This window comes from Cibotium barometz, chromosome 65 (genome assembly GCF_041138505.1).
Source record: "Cibotium barometz isolate CiBa-2024 chromosome 65, ASM4113850v1, whole genome shotgun sequence".
In the NCBI taxonomy this organism is placed as follows: Eukaryota; Viridiplantae; Streptophyta; class Polypodiopsida; order Cyatheales; family Cibotiaceae; genus Cibotium; species Cibotium barometz.
In genome coordinates, this window is record NC_141110.1 from 30820576 (window position 1) to 30844626 (window position 24051).

Genomic DNA, 24051 nt, shown 5'->3' on the forward strand with positions numbered 1-24051 from the left:
GGAGATGCCTGCCACATCGATCGTCCATACCTATAACTCGGCCCAACTCTCGGCGTAGTTTTCTAAATCCACACGATTGCATTACGACCGACCTTACATCTATTACGTAATGAAAGATTGCTACTAGAATTGGATCTCTCTCTTCGGTCCTCTCTCTCTCTCTCTCTCTCTCTCTCTCTCTCTCTCTCTCTCTCTCTCTCTCTCTCTCTCTCTCTCTCTCTCTCTCTCTCTCTCTCTCTCTCTCTCTCTCGCTCTATTTTCCTCAGTTTTGCTAGGCGTTCTCTCTCTCACACCCTGCCTCTCTCTCTCTCTCTCTCTCTCTCTCTCTCTCGCCTGCTTCCTGTGGTGCTAGGCTCTCTCTTGCGCCCATGGCTCTCTGTCTGCCGCAACTTCTAGACTCCCTCTCACACATGCCTTCTGGTGAAAGCTTAGGCAAAGGTTAGGGCGAAGGTAAGAGAGAGGGAGAGGGTGGTTGAGGTGAGGGAAAGAGCGGGTGGTCATCGCTGGGGCAAGGCAAGGAGACGTATGCCCTGACCATGGGGCGAACGAGATGGTGGTCGTGGGGCAAGGGCGAGAGGGAATGGCCGTCAAGCTCTAAGGTATTAATACCTTAGATTACACTAAGGTATTAATTAATTAATCAAACCCAATAGGGCTTGATTAATTAATTAAGTGCCAATATCTTCTAGTGAGTTATAATATCATATTTGAAGATATTTAATTTGCATCAAAGGTCGAATGTGATCATGGTCACTAAAATAAGCTCAAAGACTTTAAAGTTGAGTTAAAAGGTTGAAGAATGATTAATGATCTCACAATCTTGAATCACACGTGACATTTATATATATACATATATATGTATGTAAAAATAAATTTCACACTTTTTTTGAATTAGAAAGTACATCACAACATAAAAACCCATGCATGCCACCCTTGCACAGTGAGGGCTTGAACCCATGACTTTGGGACTCTCAAGCAACTCCTCTATCAATTGCACTAACTCGCAGTCGATAGAAAATAAATTTCACACTTGGAAGAAACCACCATTAACGTGTACCCTTTCATAATTTTACTATGTCCTCTCTCTCTCTCTCTAATTAACATAAAATCATATATATATATATATATATATATATATATATGAGAGAGATAGTGAGCGACACAGAGCAAAACGAGTGAGAGGATGGGTAAGAGGGTAGAGAGATAATGATAGGAAGAGAGGGTGTGTATGTGCATGTCTATGAGAGAGGGTGTGAGAAGGAAAGAGAATGTGTGAAACAAAGAAAGAGAGATCAAGTGAGAGATTCACAAAGAACGAGGAGGAAAGGAGGCATAGGGGTAGAGAGAGAGTGTGTATATTGAGAGAGAGAGAGAGCTAAGCTAGAGAGAGAGAGAAGTAAGCGAATGTGTTTATGCATGAGAGAGAGACATAGAGAGGGAGTGGGAGGAAGAGAGAAGAGAGAGTGAGAATGAGAGAGAGGATGAGCAAGAGAGTAGAGAGATAGCGAGAGGAAGAGAGGGTTAGTGTGTGTCTATGAGAGAGAGAGAGAGAAGAGAAAGAGAGAGAGAGAGAGAGAGGTAGTGAGGTAGAGAGATAATTATGAGAGTTTTGTGCAGTTTTCTCTCCAACAAAGGATTGGAGAGAGAGTGAGAGGAAGAGAGAAGAGAGAGAGGAAAAGAGAAGAGAGAGTAAGAATGAGAGAGAGGATGAGCAAGAGAGTAGAGAGATAGCAAGAGGAAGAGAGGGTTAGTGTGTGTCTATGAGAGAGAGAGAGAGAGAGAGAGAGAGAGAGAATTATGAGAGGTTTGTACATTTCTCTCTCGAAAGGATTAGAGAGAGAGAGTGAGAGGAAGAGAGACGAGGGAGTGAGAATCAGAGAGAGGATGAGCAAGAGAGGAGAGAGATAGCAAGAGGAAGAGAGGATTATTGTGTGTCTATGAGAGAGAGAGAGAGAGAGAGAGAGAGAGAGAGAGAGAGAGAGAGAGAGAGAGAGAGAGAGAGAGAGGTAGTGAGGCAGAGAGATAATTATGAGAGGGTTTGTGCATTTTTCTCTCCAAAGGATAGAAAGATAGTGAGAAGTAGAGAGGGTGTGTGTGTGAGAACGCATAAAAAGAGAGATTGAGAGATAGAAGAGGGAGAAAAGGAGAGAGAAGAGGGAGAAAAGGAGATATGGAGGTATAGAATATAGAGAGAGAGTGTCAAGGAAAAGAGTGAGGGTTGAGAGAGAGAGAGAGAGAGAGAGAGAGAGAGAAGAGGGATAAAAGGAGATATAGAATATAGAGAGAGTATGCCAAGGAAAAGAGTGAGGGTTGAGAGAGAGAGAGAGAGAGAGAGAGATCGCAAAGACATTAAACTATCTCAAAGACATTGGTGAACTAGTGGTGGATGGTGTATAGGTAGGAGGATGCACATTGGTCATCACATATAAGCAAGGTGGTCTAACAAAGCATTATTAAAATGCCAAACTTCCTACATGTATGTGTATCTAATTGAGATCTAATTATACTTGTGTATATTCATATTAGATGTACCTAATTCAATGTTGCTTTAATTTAAGACTCGTCTCTATTCTAAAAGAGGGTCATCCCATATATAGTATTGAAAGATGCCTCTCTCAATCCGAAAGCTCATCCCATTTATCATATTAAAAGCTGCCTCTCTCTCTCAAACACACACACACACACACACACACACACACACACACACACACATGCATGTACACACACACATTCATCGACTTACTCAAAGCATTTCCAAATTGAACCAACTACTTGCACTCTATTCGTTGGTTTGATTTTGACATTAATGAAGGTCCTAACCTCTAGCATATATTTTATTGCTTTAAGTGGATCCAATAATATCGAGGCTATAGAACCTCTAGTATATATTTGATTACTATAAGCATATACACCAATATCTAGGCAAAAAGCAAAAATATATCCAAACTAGGTAGATGTATATTTGTTAACTATTTAGAAGTGGCAATGTTGCAATTGGAATTGTCTTGAAATCAATCTTTCAAAATCTATCACTTTGCTACTAATCACTTATCTCATGTCTAGCATAGTGTCTAATACTCCAAAATGGCTACTCCTATTAAGTGGCAGTGGCAGTGGCACGGTGAGTGGCAGTGGCACGGTGATATGTGTCCTGCCGGAGCCTTTGTCCTTCCGCCGCCGCTGCCTCGTGACTTGCACATCATGCGAACCTTCGTTGCACCCTCGCCTTGCTTTGGTTCTCCATCGATGAACTCATCTAACATTGTGCCCAGCTACTAACACCATGAGCTTGCTGGTCAAGCTGCTGTAATCATCGGCCACGCTAAACTAGGGGACGAAGAGGGCATCGTAGGAGAGCCAGAAGGCGAACGTTGCTCCCAGCTACTAACAATGCAAGCTTGCATGGGTGGTGTAGGTCATGTGTATGATGTCATGCATATATTCTCTTTGAATATATGCATGTATTCAAAAAGCATATTTCTTCTTTAGTTTCAAAGAATTATAGTAATTCTATGAAGAAAGAAATTGATGATGCAATATTCAAAGTATCCAAAGTAGTGCCACCTACAATTCGGTATGGTTGATGGCCTAAGTCTCCTAGAGCAAGTACTTTGAGAGTTTCAAAGCCGAGGAAGATCAAAAGTTTATCCAATGGTGCTTGCCATACGTCTTGCATGTAGTGGAAGGCATTTCAAAAAATTATAAAGACTTGGATATCTTATTGATTGATATTGCACATAGCTTTTACAACTTCAGCCGAGACAATGGATGGTCAAAAGAAAGTATGGAAGTTGTGAGGACTTTGTTACAATCATGGAGAGTCTGAAAAGAAGAGTATACAAACAAAGCCAAATTCTTCTCCTTTGGAACATGTTGCAGGTATATCAATATCAAACTTTTTTTGATAGTTTTTATATATTTTACATGTTACTATTAAGTCTAATTAATTTAATGATATCTATATAGGTAATGGAGAGATCTTAGATGATGTTGTAAGGCATGGTCTACATGATCGCTTTTGATGTTATACTTTTGAGTGTAATGTGTCTTCTTATGTTGGGATTAAAACCAATAATCTCAACAATGAGGTGACTTATGTACTGATACAGCCGTGTTCTTTTCACCAAAGCCTATAAAGCCATGAAATTTGATAGAAAAGACCAGTTTTTTTCAATAACGATAATGACATTTGTATTAGAAACTCTTTAGCTCAGCTTAAGTAATTTAATTAATAAATAACCAATTAATAGATTTAAAAAATGGTCTTTCCTTTCTTGGGGAAAAATTTTCGCCTTTTTCCCGCCTACGCACCCTGTTCCTTCCATGGCCCCCTATGGTTCTCATGTTGGCATATACTTGTATTAAATCCTTTCTCACAGTCGAGTTCCGGGATCCGCATGGAAACTTTGCATGTTTAGGATTCCTACACCACAAGAGGCCGCGAGGAAACACCCAATTCCCCTCTTTTGCAAATAGAAACTTTGCATGGAGATCCATTTTGTAGTCAAGGCCATCTACGGTGTCGCTTGTGGTGGGTTTACTTTTAACACAGTTTCCAGCCAGAGGGGGGTATCTCTCTCCCAGATTGTGCACATCTACAGGTAGGATTTCCCCACTTTATTTATTGATTAAAAAAGGGTATCTACTTTAATTGCATGAGGAGGGTGTCTATAAAGGTGTTAACATGAAGCAATGCTCATCCAGGCTTGCTCAGAAAAACAAAACCATGGTCCATCTGTAATAGATATTATGTTAAATACCACCAAAATCAAAGGTTTTATGATGCACTATGTAGCCTGCAATACATCCTGGATGGCTTGCCCTTGCTTTGTGTAAAGTTCAGTACTTGGTTCTAGGTGACTTCATACCTTTGTTGATGGTGTGTTTAAGCATTGGGAGAGGGTTATGCATTCATGGATCAGTGAACAAGCATTTGATTTCTTTTGTATGTACATTTGTATGAACATATATGTATGCATGCACATACATATGTATACATAGTTTACTTGTGTAGTAGCATGCATGTATCTATGCATAGATTGCTCTCTTAGTATACACACATGTATGCACTTAATGTACATCCATGAATGAATGGATGGGTGTTTAAGTAGGTATTTTTGTACGTACATATGTATGCATGTCTATGTATGCATAAATGCACAGATTGGTTTCTTATAAGTAGCATGCATGTACGTATGCATGTTGTAGTGCAGGTGAATGTGAAGCATGTATGTATGTACTCAATGCTGCAGATCTGCTGGTTGTATGTATGTATATAATGGCATGTATGTATGTACTCAATGTTGTAGATATGCCCTTCTTCACTACCATAGTCCACCCTACTTGGAGTTGATTTCTCACTAAGCTCAGAGAATCTTGGATAGCCGCACTTTGTCAGGATCCAGACAAAGACACGCGGTGGGAGATGGCATTCGATGCCTTGTTCTCACTGCTGGCTGAGCTAGAGTGGAAGTGGAAGCAACCTGTACCAGAGATGGGAAAGAGCCTTAGATAGACCATAGGTGGACCCTTATTCCATGATCATGGACTATGTTCTTTCTCATCTTGATGATAAGATCGACAAATTCTACTCTTAGTCTACACTCCCCATGGGGAATGGCACACACCATGTGTAGCCCTCATCTAGTCTAGTGGTTGGGGTAAGTCCAGGTTCATGAAGCAGTTTGCTATTGGCAAAATTCCTCCACTGATCGGCGTAGGCATAGGCATGTTCTAGCAGCTTGATAGGCATGCTCTGGCAGCTTGTTGGAGTTGAACACTTGTTGGGGGAGAAGTTCGAGAACGAAAAAGAGATGATGGAACCATTCAACAAATTGCTTGGTGGTTACTTAGAGGAATTGGTTGCGTTTTTTACCATCTCAGATTGCACCACTGATGGGACGATCTCTCATTCCATGTACTGGGTTCTTTTGTCAGAAGTGAAGTTGGAACACACTATGCTTTGCACCTCCATTGATCAGACCCGACCCTGAGGGAGACAATGTTTTGTCCTTGTTTTTTAATTGAGTTGGTGGGTACATGCATCAAGATAAGTGGACTGGCTTATTTTGACAAGGTAGCTTGTCAACCATTGACTCCCTTTATGCATTGCTATGTGAATACATATGACCGTTCTGACATGGACACACTCTGCAGGGCAATGCGGTCTTTAAAACAGGGAGTTACTGAATTGAAGGCCTATTTCAGCCAATCACCAGTGCCCATAGTTGATAAAAGCCTTCCATATCCTCTACACAAACATCAAGTAGAGTTACTTCGCAGGATCGGAAACAGACTTATATTTGTCATGAGGATGCAGACTGGGGTCATCAGGTTGTTCAAGTATTGCAAGAGGTATGTGGCACAGGTGCATTCCGCATGGGCCGAAGCACATTTGGCTCCGAAGCTGTTCAAGCATGAACTGATTCCAGGTATGCTCGGGGCCACAACGGTGGTCACTTTTCTTTGGGTATTTTTTTGTTTTGTTGAGTGGATCTCCAGCCATGTGGTTTTGACAGAGCTAAGTAACTTTATTGGACTACTAGGTAGACCAATTGTGAATGTATCTCTTAAGCTCAGTGAGAATGTTAGTGCACAACCTTATGAGAAATGTTGCTCGTGTGACATTAGTGTGGAGTCATTGTAAGCATGTGTATGTTGGAGTTTTTGGGCTTGAACTTGTGTTATATGTTGTGTGATGCTACCAATGCAGATAGAATCAAATTCATTCTCTTTTATGTTCATGCTATTGATTCTATTGCTTCTTATGCTAAACCATGGGTGGAAACTTCACCTTGGTATGTGTAAGTTGAGAACAATATTCCTTTGGAAATTTGTGGCATGCCAAAACTTTGGACTCTGTCGCCTCCCCTAACAAGAACTGTACCTTGTGGTTGTTTTTACGGGAAGAATGATCCCAAAGAAAATTAGTTTTTTCAGCTCAATTTCCTGAAGGGAGTCAAAGATCATCAAAATTGTTAATGCCAGAGATATAGTTTTGGCATGGGCTCAATCAGGATGCTGCCTTTAGCAGGGGTAAGTAGTACTTTGTTTAATATCAATCTATGGTCCTCCTTAGGGCCCTTACACATCTAGACTGCTAAGCTATGCTATCTAAAGGTCTGATGGCCCTGAGGAGGGGGTGGGGTTAACTAGCAGATAATCAAGAGTCTGTGCTGCCTTTAGCAGGGGGGAGTAGTACCTGGTTTAATATCAATATGTTGTTTGTGTGGTCCTCCTTAGGGCCTTTACACATGTAGACTGCCAAGCTATGCTATCTCAACATCTGATGGCCCTGAGGAGGGGGTCAGGCCTGATCACAACATGGGCTACTATGTAAAGGTAGAGCTATTGGGTGATCTGATGTTTCTAGTGGTTTTGCAGAGACCAATAAGACAATTTGCTACCTCAATATCAGCCCAGATGAAGTCATTGGGAGTTTATTCTAGAACAAACATAATGACTCTCTCATGACTGTCTCAGTCTATGCATCTGATGATTTCTGCACTCTGAAGTGCAGAACAACACCCATACAGTATGTTCTCTCTATTCAAATTCAAATCTGTGTTTGTGTTAGCATGGATGTTGGGGTAATCATGGTTTGTGGTTGTGTTTACTACAGGTACGTTCACAGAGGACAGCCAGATGTAGGCTTTGGTCTTTTTGGATCAGAGTCACTAAAGAGGGATGGATTTGTCAAATTTGATGATGTGAATAGCAAGATCTCATATACTCAACCCAAGATGGGTAAGCATTTGGCTGCAACAATACCTACACATCATGGTCGAGGTTTGGTGCCATTTTAGCTAACAGGTCAAAGGAGCTGGGTCTGATCAGAGGACTGTTGTACCCAACAAACCTAGCTGATGTGTGACCTCCCCATCATCATGATGGAATGGAGTGGCTCTATATCCACCCATTCTGCATAATGCATATTCAAAAATGCCGGTGCCCGTCATGCCGAATCGATGTTGGCATGATCACTTCCTACTCCTTGAACTATGAAGGTAGTCCCTATAAAGCATACTTTCTTAATTCACTGGAAACTGATGAGGCAGTGGATTGCAGAATCTATAAGGTGTTTGACACCTGAAGAATTACACACTTTTGGATTACATACCAGATGAGCACGTCTGGAAAATCAAGAAAAGGTATGATTGTGTGCCAATTTGTTTCATTCATGTGTACAGTTTTTTATGGTGGCCTCAGAGAGGGCACACCTTGGGATTGGTGCTAGGATAGTTGGATCTGTCATAGCAATGGAATGTGAAGCTAGCTAGGTGTGTATTGTGAAGCCACCCGTAATGACTCGTATTGAGGTTTTTCTTTGTCTCACATTTTCAGTCCATGAATAATGCTACTGATTTATGAAAGAGCTATGTGTCGTGTTTGTATTCAGCCCTTCGTGGTTGTACCTAACGCTTTGTGGTTGTTTTTTCATTAACTAATAGTAGGATCTTTTTCTTGGAAAGAAAAGAGCTATGGATCATGTCCCTTTGAAAATCTTATCCATACAGATTGGCGCACAGATTTCAGGCATCTTCATCTCACAGAAATAAGAAGGATGATTTTATTGAGCAGTTCAATGAGAAGATGCGTGTGAAACATGACAATGAGAACCTCGATGTGCATCTTGTCATTTTTTTTCTTTGGGGGCTTTGAATGCTATATTGGAAATCCGTTAACTGGTGTTGATATTTAGGTTATATGGGGATGTGGTAGGTAAGAAATTATCAGCTGACAGAAGTGATTGAGCAGGACACAGTTTATGACTCTGTCACAGCTTTCATCTTTCTGTATAAGAATCACCTGTTTCTGTTGAGATATTGAGCTCATCTTGTGAGGCGGTGGACACTGATGGCCCGCTTGGGGGATAGGCCCCACACTTACACCACTGGCATGGTTGGTGAGATCATGGGTGATATGCGGCCAGTGGTATGATAGGCTGTGTGACAGTCATTCTAGAGACTGGCATAGTTATAGCGCCAGCTCATTTAGTTGGGTTCACACTATAGAGAACCTTAGTATGTATTTGGTTGAGTACTTTTTTATATTGTGTCTACTCTTATCTTTGTATATGGTGTGTTGAGTGTTGTGTAAAGAAGAAGAAGATTTTCAGCCTCTCACCTTGTGTGTTCTCTTTTAGGGTTTTGTGAGTGTGTGTGTGTGTTTGCAAGAGCTCAAGCTCTCTTATCCTCTGTATCTTTTCATGGTATCAGAGCTTGGTTCATGCTAAGGACTGAGTTGCAAGCAAGAGAAGCACAGGAAGCGGTACGAGGGTAAGAGCTTCATCTACTCTTCTCTATTTGTGTTGACTACATCTTTGTCAGGAGCTCTACGGGAGGCATCGACAAACGATCTTTGATTGAGGAGTTTTTTTCGCGGGAATAAAGCTATAAGGTAACTATTTTGTTTTAATGGACCGCATTTTTTGAGCCGAAAACGCGTTTCGGGCGCATTAGGACCTCCGTTTTTCAGAAAGCAAGCGATTTCGAGCATTGCGGGTAAGTCATCGATTCTGTACAGAACTCTGTTTTAAGAATCAATCCCTTGCATCTATTGGTGTTTCAGTAGATGATGATGAGATAAGGTGGAAGTTTGTCTACGTGGTCTCGAGTCACAATACAAGGTGTTCAAGACGTCTATTTAGACTCGGGAAAACATTCGCAATTTCACAGATTTGGTGTCTATGTTGATTATAGAAGAGAAGAGCTTGGGTGAAGACCAACAGTCTTCACAAAACAAAAACAGTTTAAAGCAACAAGCCTTCTATACAAGTTCAGGAAGAGGATAAGGTAGAGAAGGTCGTGGACGCGGCCAAGGAGGTGGTCGAACAGGTAATCAGAATTATGGCCAGCAGCAGCAACAACAATAGTCTCATAATTTATAATAACAATACGCAGGTGGAAGAAGGGGGAGTCAAAGAGGTCATGGAAATTGGCAAAGGCAGTATAATAATACATGTGGATGTTTTTATTGTGGTAAGCTTGGATATGTACAGGCAGATTGTTATAAGAAGCAGGCTGACATGCAAAATGGGAAATTGCAGCAAAACATCTATGCATCCTCGAGTAGAAACAATGAGGATAATGAAAGGTTGTTTGTTATGTAGCATGTTGTTAATGCCATGTCTGAAAATGTTGAAGCAGCATATAAAGATGATGTATGGTACGTTGATTCAGGTGCTTCGAACCACATGACAAGTCATGGGGAGTGGTTCAAGGAGATGAAAAACCTTGAAAGATCAGGTTTTGTGGAAACAGGGGATGACACTGCTCATCCAATTGCCTTTGTTGGAGATGTACCATTGTCTATGCAGGATGGTGAAGTGAAGTACTTTGCAGATGTACTTCATGTTTCGAACATAACAAAGAATCTGGTTTCAGTTGGTCAGATGATTGAGTAGAGTTTGCAGGTTCGGTTTAACCTTGATGGTTGTTATGTTGAAGACTTTAAAGACAAGTGCAGGTTGGTTGTAAAAGATAACAGAGTGGGCAGAATGTTTACATTGAATGTAAACATGCTTGAAGTGAGTGCTACGATGTTTGCAAATGGTTCAGGAATTATTGTAGACACAGACATTTGGCATAAAAGAATTGGACATGTGAATGTGCAGAGAATGAAGTCTATGCAGACTAAAGGAATTGTGACAGGGCTGCCAAAGTTTAAAGTTGAAGGTATGCAAAAAATATGTGAAGCATGTCAATTTGGAAAGTAAACAAAGCATGTATTTTCACGTGATAGAAATGTGAACAAAAATGCACTAGATGTTGTGCATTCAGATGTATGGGGTCCTACGAAGATCATGTCTATGGGAGGTTGTAGGTATTATGTGACATTTATTGATGACCACACAAAGAAAGTGTGGATATACTTCATGAAGGAGAAGGGTGAGGTGTTCACTTATTTTCAGAATTTTAAAGTTATGGTTGAAAAGCAAACAGGGAATTATGTAAAGTGTCTAAGGTCAGATGGAGGAGAAGAGTACTTCTTTAATGAGTTCTCTGAATTTTTGAAAAAGAATGGTATTCGGAGATAATTTACATGCAGATACACTCCGTAGCAAAATGGAGTTGCTGAGCGAAAAATAGGCACATTGTTGAGATTGTGCGAGCATTGATGGGAGAGAAGAATATGTCGCATAGCTATTGGACTGAGGCTATTTCTATAGCAGTTTACATCATGAACATGACTTTAATTGCAGCCATATATGATGTAACTCTAGAGGAGAGGTTCATTGGCAGAAAACTTGATTTGTCTCATCTGAAAATTTTTGGATGCATTGCATATGTGCATGTGCCAGATGAGCTGAGAACTAAGCTGGATCCAAAATCTGAAAAATGTGTGTTTATTGGATATTCCCTTGAGCAAAAGGGATACAGGTATTATAACCTTGTTACATGTGAGTTGAGGGTAAGCAAGGATGTTTTTGATGAGATGAGCAGTTGGTATGCTGTTGAAAAAGAAGGTGTTGGGGTTGATGTGAGTGAAAATGTGGTTGCACAAAATGCAAGTCATCAATCACAGTCTTTGAGTGGACCAAGAGAGTTCTCATCTAGTGGTTCAGTTGATAGACCATGGAGTAGCAGGCTGCATCATAATACCAATCTTGCAAATGGGATTAGTACATCACATAAAGGCAAAGAGAAAGTGATTGAGTCTCTTAGTATGCCTGCCATTTCTGTAGGGCATTCTCATGTTGATGGAGAGTCTAGTGGCTTAGAGATGAGCCTTGATGAGGATCTTGGGATACTAGCTATGAGAACACCTGTGTAAAGAAAGCTATGGAAGCCATGAATGCAAAGCTGCGAAGATCTGGGAAAGTGAAGAGTCCTGTGCAGAGGTTTATCTACGATGGTTATGTGGCACATCACTATCCATACATGACAAAAGTTGTACAGGTTGTAGAGCCCACATGCATTGATGAGGCTGTTGGAAATGTATGTTGGGAGAAAGCTATGGATGAGGAGATGGATGCACTATATGGAAATGAGACTTGGGATTTAGTGCAATTGCGTGAAGGCAAGAAAGCCATTGGATGCAAGTGGGTGTACAAAGTAAAACATAACAGTGATGGAAGCATAAGCAGGTACAAGGCTAGATTGGTAGCCAAAGGATATGCGCAGACATATGGCATTGATTATGAGGAAACTTTCAGCCCAGTTGTCAAGATGACAACAATGAGAGTTGTGATAGCAGTGGTTGCGTCAAAGCAATGGTCTTTACATCAGATGGATGCAAAGAATGCATTCTTGCATGGGGATTTGCAAGAAGAGGTGTATATGTTGCAGCCACCTGGTTATGAGGATGTGAGTCACTCCGAGCATGTTTGCAGGTTGAAGAAAGCCTTGTATGGCTTAAAATAAGCACCAAGAGCATGGTCTAACAAGATTTCTGAATATCTTGTTACTATTGGCTTTCATGTAGCAAATGCAAATTTCTCGTTGTATGTGAGACACAGTGATAGAGGGGTTGTGCTTGTTGTCATCTATATAGATGACCTGATCATTACGGGAGACCATGATGCAGAGATCTTTGATGTAAAGATCTTGCTTAGACAGAAGTTTGAGATGAAAGATCTGGGGGAGCTCAGATATTTCTTGGGCATTGAGGTGATTAGGTCATCACATGGTATTGGATTACTGCAGAGATAGTATGGCTTGGACATGTTGTCCAAGTATGGTATGACAGGCTATAAGCTTATCTCGGTGTCATTGGATAAGAATGGCAAGCTGAGTGCAGATTCAGGAGAGATTTTGGAGGATCCTACTATGTATAGGCGCATAGTAGGAAGCTTGATCTACATGACGATCACCAGGTCAGATTTGAGCTATGCTGTTGGGTTGGTGAGTCAATTTATACTGAGGTATGTGAGGTCTACTTTGCATTGTGGATTATTTTATGAAACTGGGATAGAGATATGTGTACATGGGTACACAGATGATGATTGGGCTGGTAGTATCTCAGATAGAAGATCTACTAGTGGCTTCATGTTTTCTTTGGGGAGTGCCTGTGACTTGGAGTAGCAAGAAGCAGCCTACGGTTGCTCTTATAGAGGCCGAGTACAGAGGTGTTGCTATGGCAACATGTGAGGTAGCTTGGTTGAGAAAGCTACTTGCAGATTTGGGTCTATCAGTGGATAGACAAGTTGTCATTTTCTGTGACAACATTAGCAGTATACAGTTAGCCAAGAACCCAATTTTTCATGCTCGCACGAAGCATATAGAGGTCCACTACCGTTTTGTCAGAGAGAAGGTTTTGGCAGGAGACGTTGACCTTGTTTATGTCAGCACACAGGATCAGGTCGTCGTTGACATCTTCACCAACGCATTGGGTACAGAGAAGCTCCGCGGATTCAGGGCTTCGCTTAGTGTACATGAGATGGAGTTGAGCTCGAGGGGGAGTGTTGAGATATCGAGCTCATCTCGTGAGGCGGTGGATACTGATGACCCGCCTGGGGGATAGGTTCCACACTTACACCACTGGCATAGTTGGTGAGATCATGGGTGATATGCGGCCAGTGGGGTGAGATGCGGCCAGTGGCGTGATAGGCTGTGTGACAGTCATTCTAGAGACTGGCATAGTTATAGCGCCAGCTCATTTAGTTGGGTTCACACTATAGAGAACCCTAGTATGTATTTGGTTGAGTGCCTTTTTGTATTGTGTGTACTCTTATCTTTGTATATGGTGTGTTGATTGAGTGTTGTGTGAAGAAGAAGATTTTCAGCCTCTCACCTTGTGTGTTCTCTTTTAGGGTTTTGTGAGTGTGTGTGTGCTTGCAAGAGCTCAAGCTCTCTTCTCCCCTGCATCTTTTCATTTCTTACATTCAGGAACAGGACGGTGGTGATTTCGAACTTCCGTGGGGAGATGGGGACGCTGTTTAAGGGCCATCTTCTATGGCATCATCAAGACTATAATACAAATAACATATATATCACAAGTCTTAGCTCTATGAATGTATGGATGAAGATATAAGTATTTTCATCGGGAGCTCCTTGAGGTTCAACACGATGTCTTTACTCCTCGATTACGAAGGTGACCAATTCTACCAAGATCTGCCAAATCTCTAAATCTAAAACTAATGTGCATTTTTTCCAAAGGTTTAAGTTTTTAAACAGATTGGGTCTCATGTTTGGAAAGCACCCATATTCTTGGGTCCACCCAGCCACCCGCTTTCCCTTATTTGATCCGTTGTGTTGCGACTTTGACTAGATCCATAGTTAGCCTAGTTCCGTCTGATCCCATGGGTCTAGCTTACTACCATGCGATTGGGCTTATGGAGCCGGTGTGAATTCACACCCCCATAATTTAAGTTCCCTTTTTTGTTACTCATGCACACAACTCCATATGCATGTGCATGCATGCTGGGGTGTATGTGCAAAAGTGCTATATGTACAAAGCGATTTATATTGATGGTAGGGATTAGATGATGTTTTCATACAGTTGTCTCAATTAAGGCATATGCTTATTCTATGTCATATGTTTCCAAATATTCCCTACTATTATCCACACTAATGTGTTGGGAATTGCCACGTGGTAGCTCCTCGTGGTTCTTCACTCGAGCGTGAAGGGTAACGTGCGAGGGAGCAACAATGCACGGGTCACTAACTAGTACATATGTATATACATATATATATATACATATACATATACATATACACATATATATACATATACATACTCTCATGAGAGCATATCTTTGTGCCTCATGAATTTCTTTTGTGTTTCACTTAAGGAAAAAATTTTATACTTATTGTTTAGGAATAAATATGTAACTATACTTGTTTTTTTAGAGATATTTAATTGTATTCCACTCTTTAATTTGCACTCGTGGAAGTACGTCTTTGTGCTTTATAGATTTCTCTTGTGTTTCACTTGAGCAAAATTTTATATACTTATTTTTTTATAATTATTACACTACACTTCATCTTTTAATTTGCTCTCATGAAAGTAAGTCTATGTGCTTTATGGATTTCTCTTTTGTTACTTAAATTAAATTTTAGTTTTTTAAAAATAATTATTTAACTACACTCCATCCTTTAGTTTGCACTCGTGAAAGTATGTCTTTGTTCTTTACGGATTTCTCTTGTGTTTCACTTAAAATAAATTTATATACTTATTTTGTTTGAATAATTATCTTATTATACTTAATCCTTTTTTGGTACTCATAAAAGTACATCTTTGTTTTTTATAAACTTCTCTTGTGTTTCACTTAAGCGAAATTTTGTATAATTGTGTTTTTTGAATAATTGTCCAACTATACACGACCCTTCATGAAAGCACGTCTTTGTCTTATGGATTTTTCTTGAGTTTCACTTAAGCAAAATTTTGTTTACTCATTTTTTTGGATTATTAAAAAATGCTTTAAATCTCTCTCAAAGTTAACATGTGTGTCTTTAAATATCAATATAATAATATAATATTTTCTAGTATATATAGAAATCAATAGAATAACAACACTTCAATAAAATAAAAAACTTAATTTTTATTGTATTGCTCTTTGTAAAGTCTCATCTTTCTCTTAGAAAATTATTTTTCTATAATCATTATTGTATATTGGTTTTTTACACATTGGTTTTTTATATAGAAATATTTTACTATATATAGTAAATTTTTATTATATATAGTAATATTTAATCATATACTAATTTGTTGATTATTTATTACTATATAGTAATATACTACTATATAGATTCCTATGTAGGAAAGTTTTTCTAAATCAATTACTATATAGTGAACGCTTTCGTGACTTTTGCTATATAGCAACTTTTACTACATAGTTTACTATATAGTGATTTATTGCTAGTTTATTTGTTATATAGCAAGCATTTTCCTAGAATGAAGAACTAGGAAGCGTTCCACTTTTCCTAGATCCGGACTTTTACTAAATATGTTCATTTTTTCTAGTACACTATCTAGTAAAATATTTTTTTTTCCTATATATATATATAGGAATATGTTTAAAGTCCCTTGTGAGCTTTATGCACAATCCCAGTTTTAAGCACTGGAAGGCACTTGTTCGTGTGATCCGCTACTTAGCTTATACTTGCAATCTTGGCTTGGTGTACTCTCGCACCTCTAACCCAAGTCAACTCACTGATCTCCTAGGATGGTCTAACTCGGATTGGGGGGAGGGAAATAGACACCCATCGGTCTACTGCGGGTTTTACTTTTGTGCTCACAGGTGCAGGTGTAACCTGGCAATCGAAGAAACAAGTTGCGGTCACCTTATCCTCTGTTGAAGTTGAGTTTGTGGCCGTAGCATTGGCAACAAAAGAAGGTCTTTGGATTCAAATGCTGCTTGAAGAGTTGAAGCTGATTTCGAGGACATCATCAAAGTTGTTTTGCCACAACCTTTCTTGCATTTACTTGGCAAGTAACCCTAAGCATTCCGAAAAGATGAAGCACGTGGATCTCAATTACCACTTCATAAGAGAAATGGTTGAAGAAAACAAGCTGTAGATTGAACATACTCCAACAGAGTCAATGTGGGGTGGGATTTTTAAACAAATCCCCTAGCTGCATTGAAGCATGAATTATGTTGTGACAACTTGGGACTTAAAAGAGTCAACTGATTTGGTGCTATGTGTGGCACATCATTTTGATGCACCTATAGCACACCTTGGTCGTGGCATACATGGTGGTTCTTTTGCACCGCGATCATTCAACATTCTTGTGGAATGTTAGGTCTACTTGGTGGATACGTCATACTTTGGATTCACACTGTGATCATGAGGATGGGCTTACAAGCTTTCCCTTTGATCTTGGTGCTACCAACGACATTGATACTGAGGATCCTTGATGTGTTCCTTATCTATCTATTTGATTCTGGAGGATACACAACTAGCTTTGCCATTGACGGTGGTTCCTTAGCCTCTCCATTTGCACCACATCATAATATGACCACTATCTTGGATTTAGAGTTCCTTGGATTTCTTTTTGATCTAGGCGGGAGCTTGTTTAGCCTCATCACTGGCAGGAGTCCACTGACCTTTACATTCAATCCGAGTATCGTCGGAGATCACCTTTTTATGATGGGGTGGCATTACTTCACGTTTGACCTAGGTGGCAACACACTCGTGGTGGTGAGTGGAGATACGACCTACCCTTTCGACCCGAGTAGCACAAGATCTATGTCATTCGACTCTTCGGCTTTCCATTCAGGCTCTACACCATCTATGTCACTCACGATCTTCATTTCCATACTTGGATGTATATAAACTATATGTTCGATTTTTGGCTTTTTTATATAGCCTCTTGGTATGTGTATTTTCATGCATGACCACGCTTTGATTTCGAGGACGAAATCATTATTGGAAGGGATGGTTTGTAATGAAGGGATTTTAGTGTGTACATATATATGGGGGATGGGCCTAGGCATATGGGGCTTAGGGGCATTTACACATGTTGCGTAGGGCATATGGGGCCTTGGGACTATAAAAGGAACCAACCCTAGAACATTGTACCCTTGATATCTTTTATGACCTTTATGACTTTTGATATCTTCTATGATGTACATCACCTTGATGCCTATGGCGGCACAAGCTTCCATAGTGAACTTCTCCCTTTTCAGATGTGTGGATGATGACCTACACCCATGTTGTCTACTCTATGTAATGAGTCGGCCACTATCTTGCAGGAGATGGTTGCGCAAAACCCTCTGTTTCAAGGTACCGAATCTCTTGGCCTCTATGGGATTGAGTTGCACGGTTTCCAATGGCACTTATCCTCCGTTGGCCTGGGTTTGAGGCTGCAGGCTTGCTATGGTTTGAGGACAAATTACGTGAATGCCCTAGTAGATCCCTTTATGATGAGATAGTCCCAAGCACTAGCTCCTTACCCCTCCTCGGGATCCCTGTTCCTCATCCAAATAGAGAAGAATTAGAACTTGGTTCTATGGTAAAGGTACTTCTATAATGGGCTATTGTGGAGAGCATGACTCTTGCTTGTGCTCGTGCTCTTACGCTATGTGCACTTGATGCTGGTTGTACTGAGGAACACTTGATGGTATAATAAAAGAGACATATCTACTTTGCCATGATTGTTGGACTTTTTATCGATCATGGTTTGCTTGGGATAAACCCAACTCAGGATCGACACCAAATGTTTGAATCATTATGTTATTTGACATGGTTTGACCACTTCCTGTGGGAGCGAACCTTGAGGTTTAGGATCTTGCTCTCGCTCCTTCATTGAAGCTGCGCCCAAAAATAGGACAGTTAAATACCTTCTTCATAAAATTGAAGGCACTATTTACAAAGTGAGTTGGTGAATCCGAAGCTTGGAGGCCAGTATGGTGGCTTCTATTTCCAGGTATTTCATTGTTCTTCCACTCATCTCTATGTTTCGTTGGCTCATTTCTTCCCATATCTCCTCACTGGTATCCGAAGGATATAGTTGATTGTATTATCATTTTCAATAATTAGTCTAGATCGAGTTCGCATCAAAGGTCCCTGGAGTTTTTGGTGTAGGTCTGAAAATAGTTTCAGACACTTAAAAAAAAAATGCTAGGCTCACGTCTCTAGTTCACGTCACTAGGACTCACGTCTGGGTTTACGTCTCTAGACTCATGTCTCTAGGCTCATGTCTATAGGCTCATGTATTTTTTGTATGAACTCGATTCACGTACTTCTTTTATATGAAATAAACCTACCTGTTGGGACACGAAAATCTAAGAACTTTGCCTATAATAAGGTGATGTGCAACACTTATTGGGTAATAATTATACTTTAATTTTTAAATAATTACGAAGGACAAGAATTTTCCTTGGAATTTGTAGGTGGTATAGATTGCACGACAAGAAAATCTTTTCATAGACATGAGTAGGTATATATTTCTGGAGTACTACAACTTTGCTCCCCTAACCCTACCAAAATTCTTGTGTTTGGCAGCTCAAATAGTAGTCCACAAGATTGATTTTGCTATGTTTAGTGCATTTTTTGCTTTGATTTTTTTGGGTCAACTTTTGTGGTAGTTGGTTAGAAGCCAAAAGAATGGAAATCATCTTGGTCCACTCAAGGAAAGATTTAAAGAGCTCGAAAACATCTTAAAGATGAGTACTAGAACATGTTCACCAGCCTCACTGTGTCTGGGAGATACAAGCCTGCAAACACAATTCTTGTGTTTGGTAGCTCAAATAGTAGTCCACAAGATTGATTTTGCTATGTTTAGTGCATTTTTTGCTTTGATTTTTTTGGGTCAACTTTTGTGATAGTTGGTCAAAAGCCAAAAGAATGGAAATCATCTTGGTCCACTCAAGGAAAGATTTAAAGAGCTCGAAAACATCTTAAAGATGAGTACTAGAACATGTTCACCAGCCTCACGGTCTGGGAGATACAAGCTTGCAAACAAGGCTACTTTTTTTTTTTCCCTACCCTCTAATTTTTTCACGCGTGATTACATAGGCCATGATCACTCTTTGTTTTTTTGGGCATGATTATGCAGTCACGAACGGTTGTGATTTTCTAGCGTGATTATGCAGTCACATCCCACCTAAAAGGGCCCAACTCTGCTTGTCCTCCTCCATGTTGTAAAGTGGGGATATACTACTCTTTCTATTACTATACTTCAAAAGCCTAACTCCTACCAGATGTTCAAGTTCAAGAACTCATTTACCTTGCTTTTACCAAAATATTTGTCATTGATGAGAGGAGCGTGGAAATGCAACTTCCAATTGTAAGTGTGCCAGCCCATCCAAAATCAAGGAGAGTGAATCCTCTAATGATATAACGATGAGAAGAGGACGAATAAAAATCCAAAGGGCCACAAAGCAGGACACAATTGAAAGTAAGACAATGATACGAGGGCCTCTTCCTTAGTGGCAGGAGCCGCTCAGCCAGCCATACCACCACCTCCTTCCAGCCCCTCATCCTCTTTACCCAAAAATCCCCCTTGTCAGTCACACCCTGCTGGCCGGGGCCTCTACATCAAGTAAACCATCTCATCACCCCTTGCAATTGAACCTTTCCACGAAGGGCTCGATTAACTCATCAATGAGGAGCCACTGTTAGCACCGCGCTATAGAAGAGCCCACGGAGGAGGATGGAAAAGGACCTATCTAGCCTTTTCCTTGTGCGTCCACATGATGAGAGGCAAATAATAGGACCTGATCTCAACGATAACGGAAGCTCCTCTCTTTGACACATGATCCAAAGTATGCTTTTGATTTGTTTGACACACAAGTGGAAGGCCGACAACACTCGACATTATAAAGATCCATAATATTACAAGACAAGAGCACATTGGAGGGCCGAAGCCCCACCAATTACAAGATGTGGGAAGAATACATAGCAGGCGACCCAATGTTCTTGCCAACAATCAGGGTCGAGGTGGCTGCATTATTATAAAGATCCACGATCACATGGGACTGACCCAATGTTCTTGCCAATCAAGAGAAGCCCCTCCTTGTGTAAGTTTTGCCAATCAAGAGAAGCCCCTCCTTGTGTAAGTTCTTGCCAATCAACAGAAGGTGGTCCTCGTGTAAGCTCCATCAAATGAAGGACAAAGGTCCCTCCTATAAATTTCCATACTTCGACGAGCCCAAGCCACTTAGAACAACAGAGAGAGGTTGTGGGGAGTATTTTGGATGAAGATGGTCTTCCTTTAAATGATATGAATACTCTAGCTAGGAAATGGGTTCAGTTTCTAGGCTCTACTCTTAGTCTCTGAAGGAAGACTGCTCCTTGAGGAGGTTTCAAGTTGAAGATAGGATGTTGGGGCTAGTTAATCAAAATGTGGATCTAGACAAAGCAAGATGGCCAGAAAGGGATGTAGATGTAGAGGAGTGTTGGTATGCCCTATTAAAGTGGACTTTCTATAGAATTCTTCATAGCATTTTGGCCTTCTTTAAACGATATTGTGGGTGAAGTTTGTAGGAAATCTTTCAACATAGGTAATATGGATAAGGACTTCAAAGAAGGGTTGGTGAAACTAATCCCAAAGAAAATTGCTTGTAATAGATTTTGGCACTGGAGACCCATCACCTTGTTAATTGTGATCTACAAAATTATGGCCAAAGTGATTGCTCTTAGAATTACTCCAGTGTTGCAAGAAGTTGTGTCTAAAAAACAACAGGGTTTTATCAAGGGTAGGTCAATATATGATAATATCTTTGCTGCATTGTTAGGAAGACATGTGGCTATCAAAACCTAACAAAAATGCATCATGCTTCAACTTGATTTAGAGAAAGCCTATGACAGGATTCACTAGTCCTTTGTGGCAAGATTTATGGAAAAGCTTGGTTTTGGGACCAAAATGGCAACTTGTATCTATACTCTTTCCTGGGGTGGATATTCCAATGTGTTGTTGAATGGAAGAGCTGTAAGTGGGTTTGAGATTAACAGATCAGTGAGACAAGGATGCCCTTTGGTCCCCCTTTTGTTTGCTATTGCCTCTCATCCTTGGTGCTATCCTTAGAGAATGCCTGCAGAAATGGAAATATCACTAGATTAAAACTTAGGCATAGTGATTAACTGATTATACAGTGCTTTGTTGATGATTCTCTACTCTTTTTAAGAGCTGAGAACAACAATGTTAGACTGGCCCGAGACAATGTATAGGAATTTGCTATTGCTTCTAGCTCCAAATACAATATTCAGAAATCCAGAATCATCAGTTTGACAAAAGATAATGATTTTGATATGCAGAGATGGGGATGTGAGGTGGTGCAAAGGGGTCAAATTGTCAAGCTGTTGGGAATCCCCTTTGGTGTTGGGGCAACTAACAAGCAGTTGATGGATTGGGCAATAAATAGATTTTTGGAAAAATTAAAGAAATGGGAGGGTATCAGAGTTCCCTTTCATAACAGGATTGATATTTGCAACACAGGTGCTGAATGCTTATATTATGTTCTTATGCCCAATGCTGGACTTTGGCAAGTGTCATTTGGAAGAAAATTATAGGGCCTATTAGAGACTTTCTATGGAGGAATGGTAAAGTAACCAAAAGAACCTCAGCCTGGTTAGCTTGGGACAAATTGTATGTTCCAAAAGATGAAGGTGGTATTGGTATTATTCACATGCCAACACACTGTATTGCAAGGACTGCCTTGATGCTTCCTAAATGTCTGCTTCAGATTACTCCTTGGGCCTTAATGATAAGGGAACTAGTTGAGTCCTCTGAGGTTTTTGCTAAAGGTAAATGGGTGCATTTGGGTTGGAAGGATAAACTGTTTTCTTTTGCCCCTCTTAAGGTTACTAATTCTACAATTTATAAAATGTTATGCAAAAGATGGAAAGACTGTCTGGATCTCATGACTTGGGATGGGGGATGTAGGGTGACTGGCAATTCTATGCTCAGCTTGGGAATTTGGTGAACACACAAATTTAACCCTCCTTTGGGCTTACTTGCCATCTCCTCAGCTAAGAAGCTTAATAATAAAGGTCTTAGGTACTTGAATGATTGCTGAGATTGGGATGTGGTTGGATGGAAAGAGGTGGATCACATAACTTGGGAATTTCAGTTGTCTAGTAGGGAGAGAGGTCTGGTAAGTCAGGCATTTGATCTAATCCAAAGGGAGCTGTGTTCTACTGCAATTGATGAATCAGTTTGGATTAAAGATTGGTCTTGGCTTAATGGTGTCAAGCTAAAGGATGGCAAAACCAAGGAGCTATACTCCTTGATGAGATGTGGGGATGCTAATGTGGAATATTGCAACAAAATTTGGAAAGTGAGCTGGAGCCCTACTTCTTAGAAAAAGAGGTGGAAACTTTTATGGGAAAGCCAGGTTCCTAAGAAGTTCCAGGTGTTTATATGGAAGGTTGGTATGTGGGCCCTACCTATTGGTTCTAAACTCCAAAAGAGAAGAATCTCTAGTGGTATCTGCCCCAGATGTAGATCCTTAGTAAACATGCTTTTTGGGACTGCCCAGCAAACAATCAGAGGGACCTGGTCAAAGATCTCTAAATGGACAGAGAAGGGTTTAGGCATTCAAACATTCTGGGGGGGGGACTAGATCCTGGGTAAATGGTTAGTCAGTGATGAACATGCTGGGAAAATATTTAAAATTATCAGAGCTTGTGTTTTGTGGAAAATATGGTCCACTACTAGGAATGTCATTATTTTTCTGAAGGTCTCAAGTGCTGGTATGCAAGAGTCAGATTTAATGCATAAATGTGTATGCATGTGCTGGTTTGCATTAGGGCGCATTTGAACATATTTTGGGCCTTTTACTAATGAAAGTAATTAGTAACGGACCAATAAGAATAGAGGAGTGTGCACATTTGGTCTCCTTTGTATATAGGGAGAGACACTAGGCAGTAGGGAGGGGGACTAGGCTTTCGTCGCTTATAATTACATTTGTCTCCTACAAAAAGTAGGGGGTTAGAGTAGGTAGGTGTGGTCCCACAATTTTTGTGGCTCATTATTCCAAAATAGTCACTTTTTTTCCCAAAAACTCATCTCAAACTTGATTATAGACCAAAATCTCATTTTCAAGTCCGCTTAGCTTCTTGAACATCCAAACTATACTCTCGTTAATCTCTTCCCTTCTTTCATCTCTTTATTCTCCAAGGCTCCTCCAAAACCCTAATCTACAGATCTCATTCTAGAACATTCACCCAATCCTAACCTTTCGTACAACAAGCTTCACCTTTAGATTCAGGTTGATATGGCCGCACCAAGAAGACCAAAAGATGTGATTGAGGAGATATCGCTGTACAATAGGAAGGACAACGATGGTGCTTGGGTGGGAGAGGCATTTTACAAGGGTTTTTGGGTTTTTCTATAGCCTACTGCAATTGGTCCCCATCGAGTTCGACGCGGCGAGGTGATGGAGCTTCATTAGAAAGGTCGTTTACAGGGTTTCAGAAAGGCGAGCAATGGAGAACTAGTGGCCATGGTACAACACGTTTACACAACACGAGATATCCATCTTTGCCAATAAACTAAGTTTCCATGCAACTGTAAGTATCATCAGTTTGAAAGGAGTATATGATTTCATGACTGCCAGAAGTTTCTTTCTTTCTAAGTCATCTTATTTCTTGTTTGTAGATATTTTCCCCTCAAACTTGGTAGAGGAGCAGCCATTATGCAGTCTTACTGGAACATTTCAAG

At 40.4% G+C, this 24051-nt stretch overlaps 1 protein-coding gene across 3 annotated transcripts; it reads left to right on the forward strand.

The window, feature by feature from the left end:
• The first annotated feature begins 4298 nt into the window (after positions 1 to 4298).
• Positions 4299 to 19081, forward strand: LOC147603177 (uncharacterized). 3 transcript variants are annotated; one of them, XR_015265702.1, is made up of 4 exons: positions 4300 to 4601; positions 6157 to 6431; positions 7384 to 7534; positions 7622 to 8176. XR_015265702.1 is itself a non-coding variant. In XM_086797317.1 (3 exons), exons 1-3 carry the CDS (start codon positions 4486 to 4488, stop codon positions 7446 to 7448), a joined length of 456 nt encoding a protein of 151 aa, XP_086653443.1. In that variant the 5' UTR covers positions 4299 to 4485; the 3' UTR covers positions 7449 to 8176. The 3 variants fall into 3 exon arrangements, 2 of the variants coding, with proteins under 2 accessions (XP_086653443.1, XP_086653444.1); XM_086797317.1 differs by having other exon boundaries at positions 4299 to 4601; positions 7384 to 8176; XM_086797318.1 differs by lacking the exons at positions 7384 to 7534; positions 7622 to 8176 and adding an exon at positions 18974 to 19081 and having other exon boundaries at positions 4301 to 4601.
• Positions 19082 to 24051: the final 4970 nt, after the last annotated feature.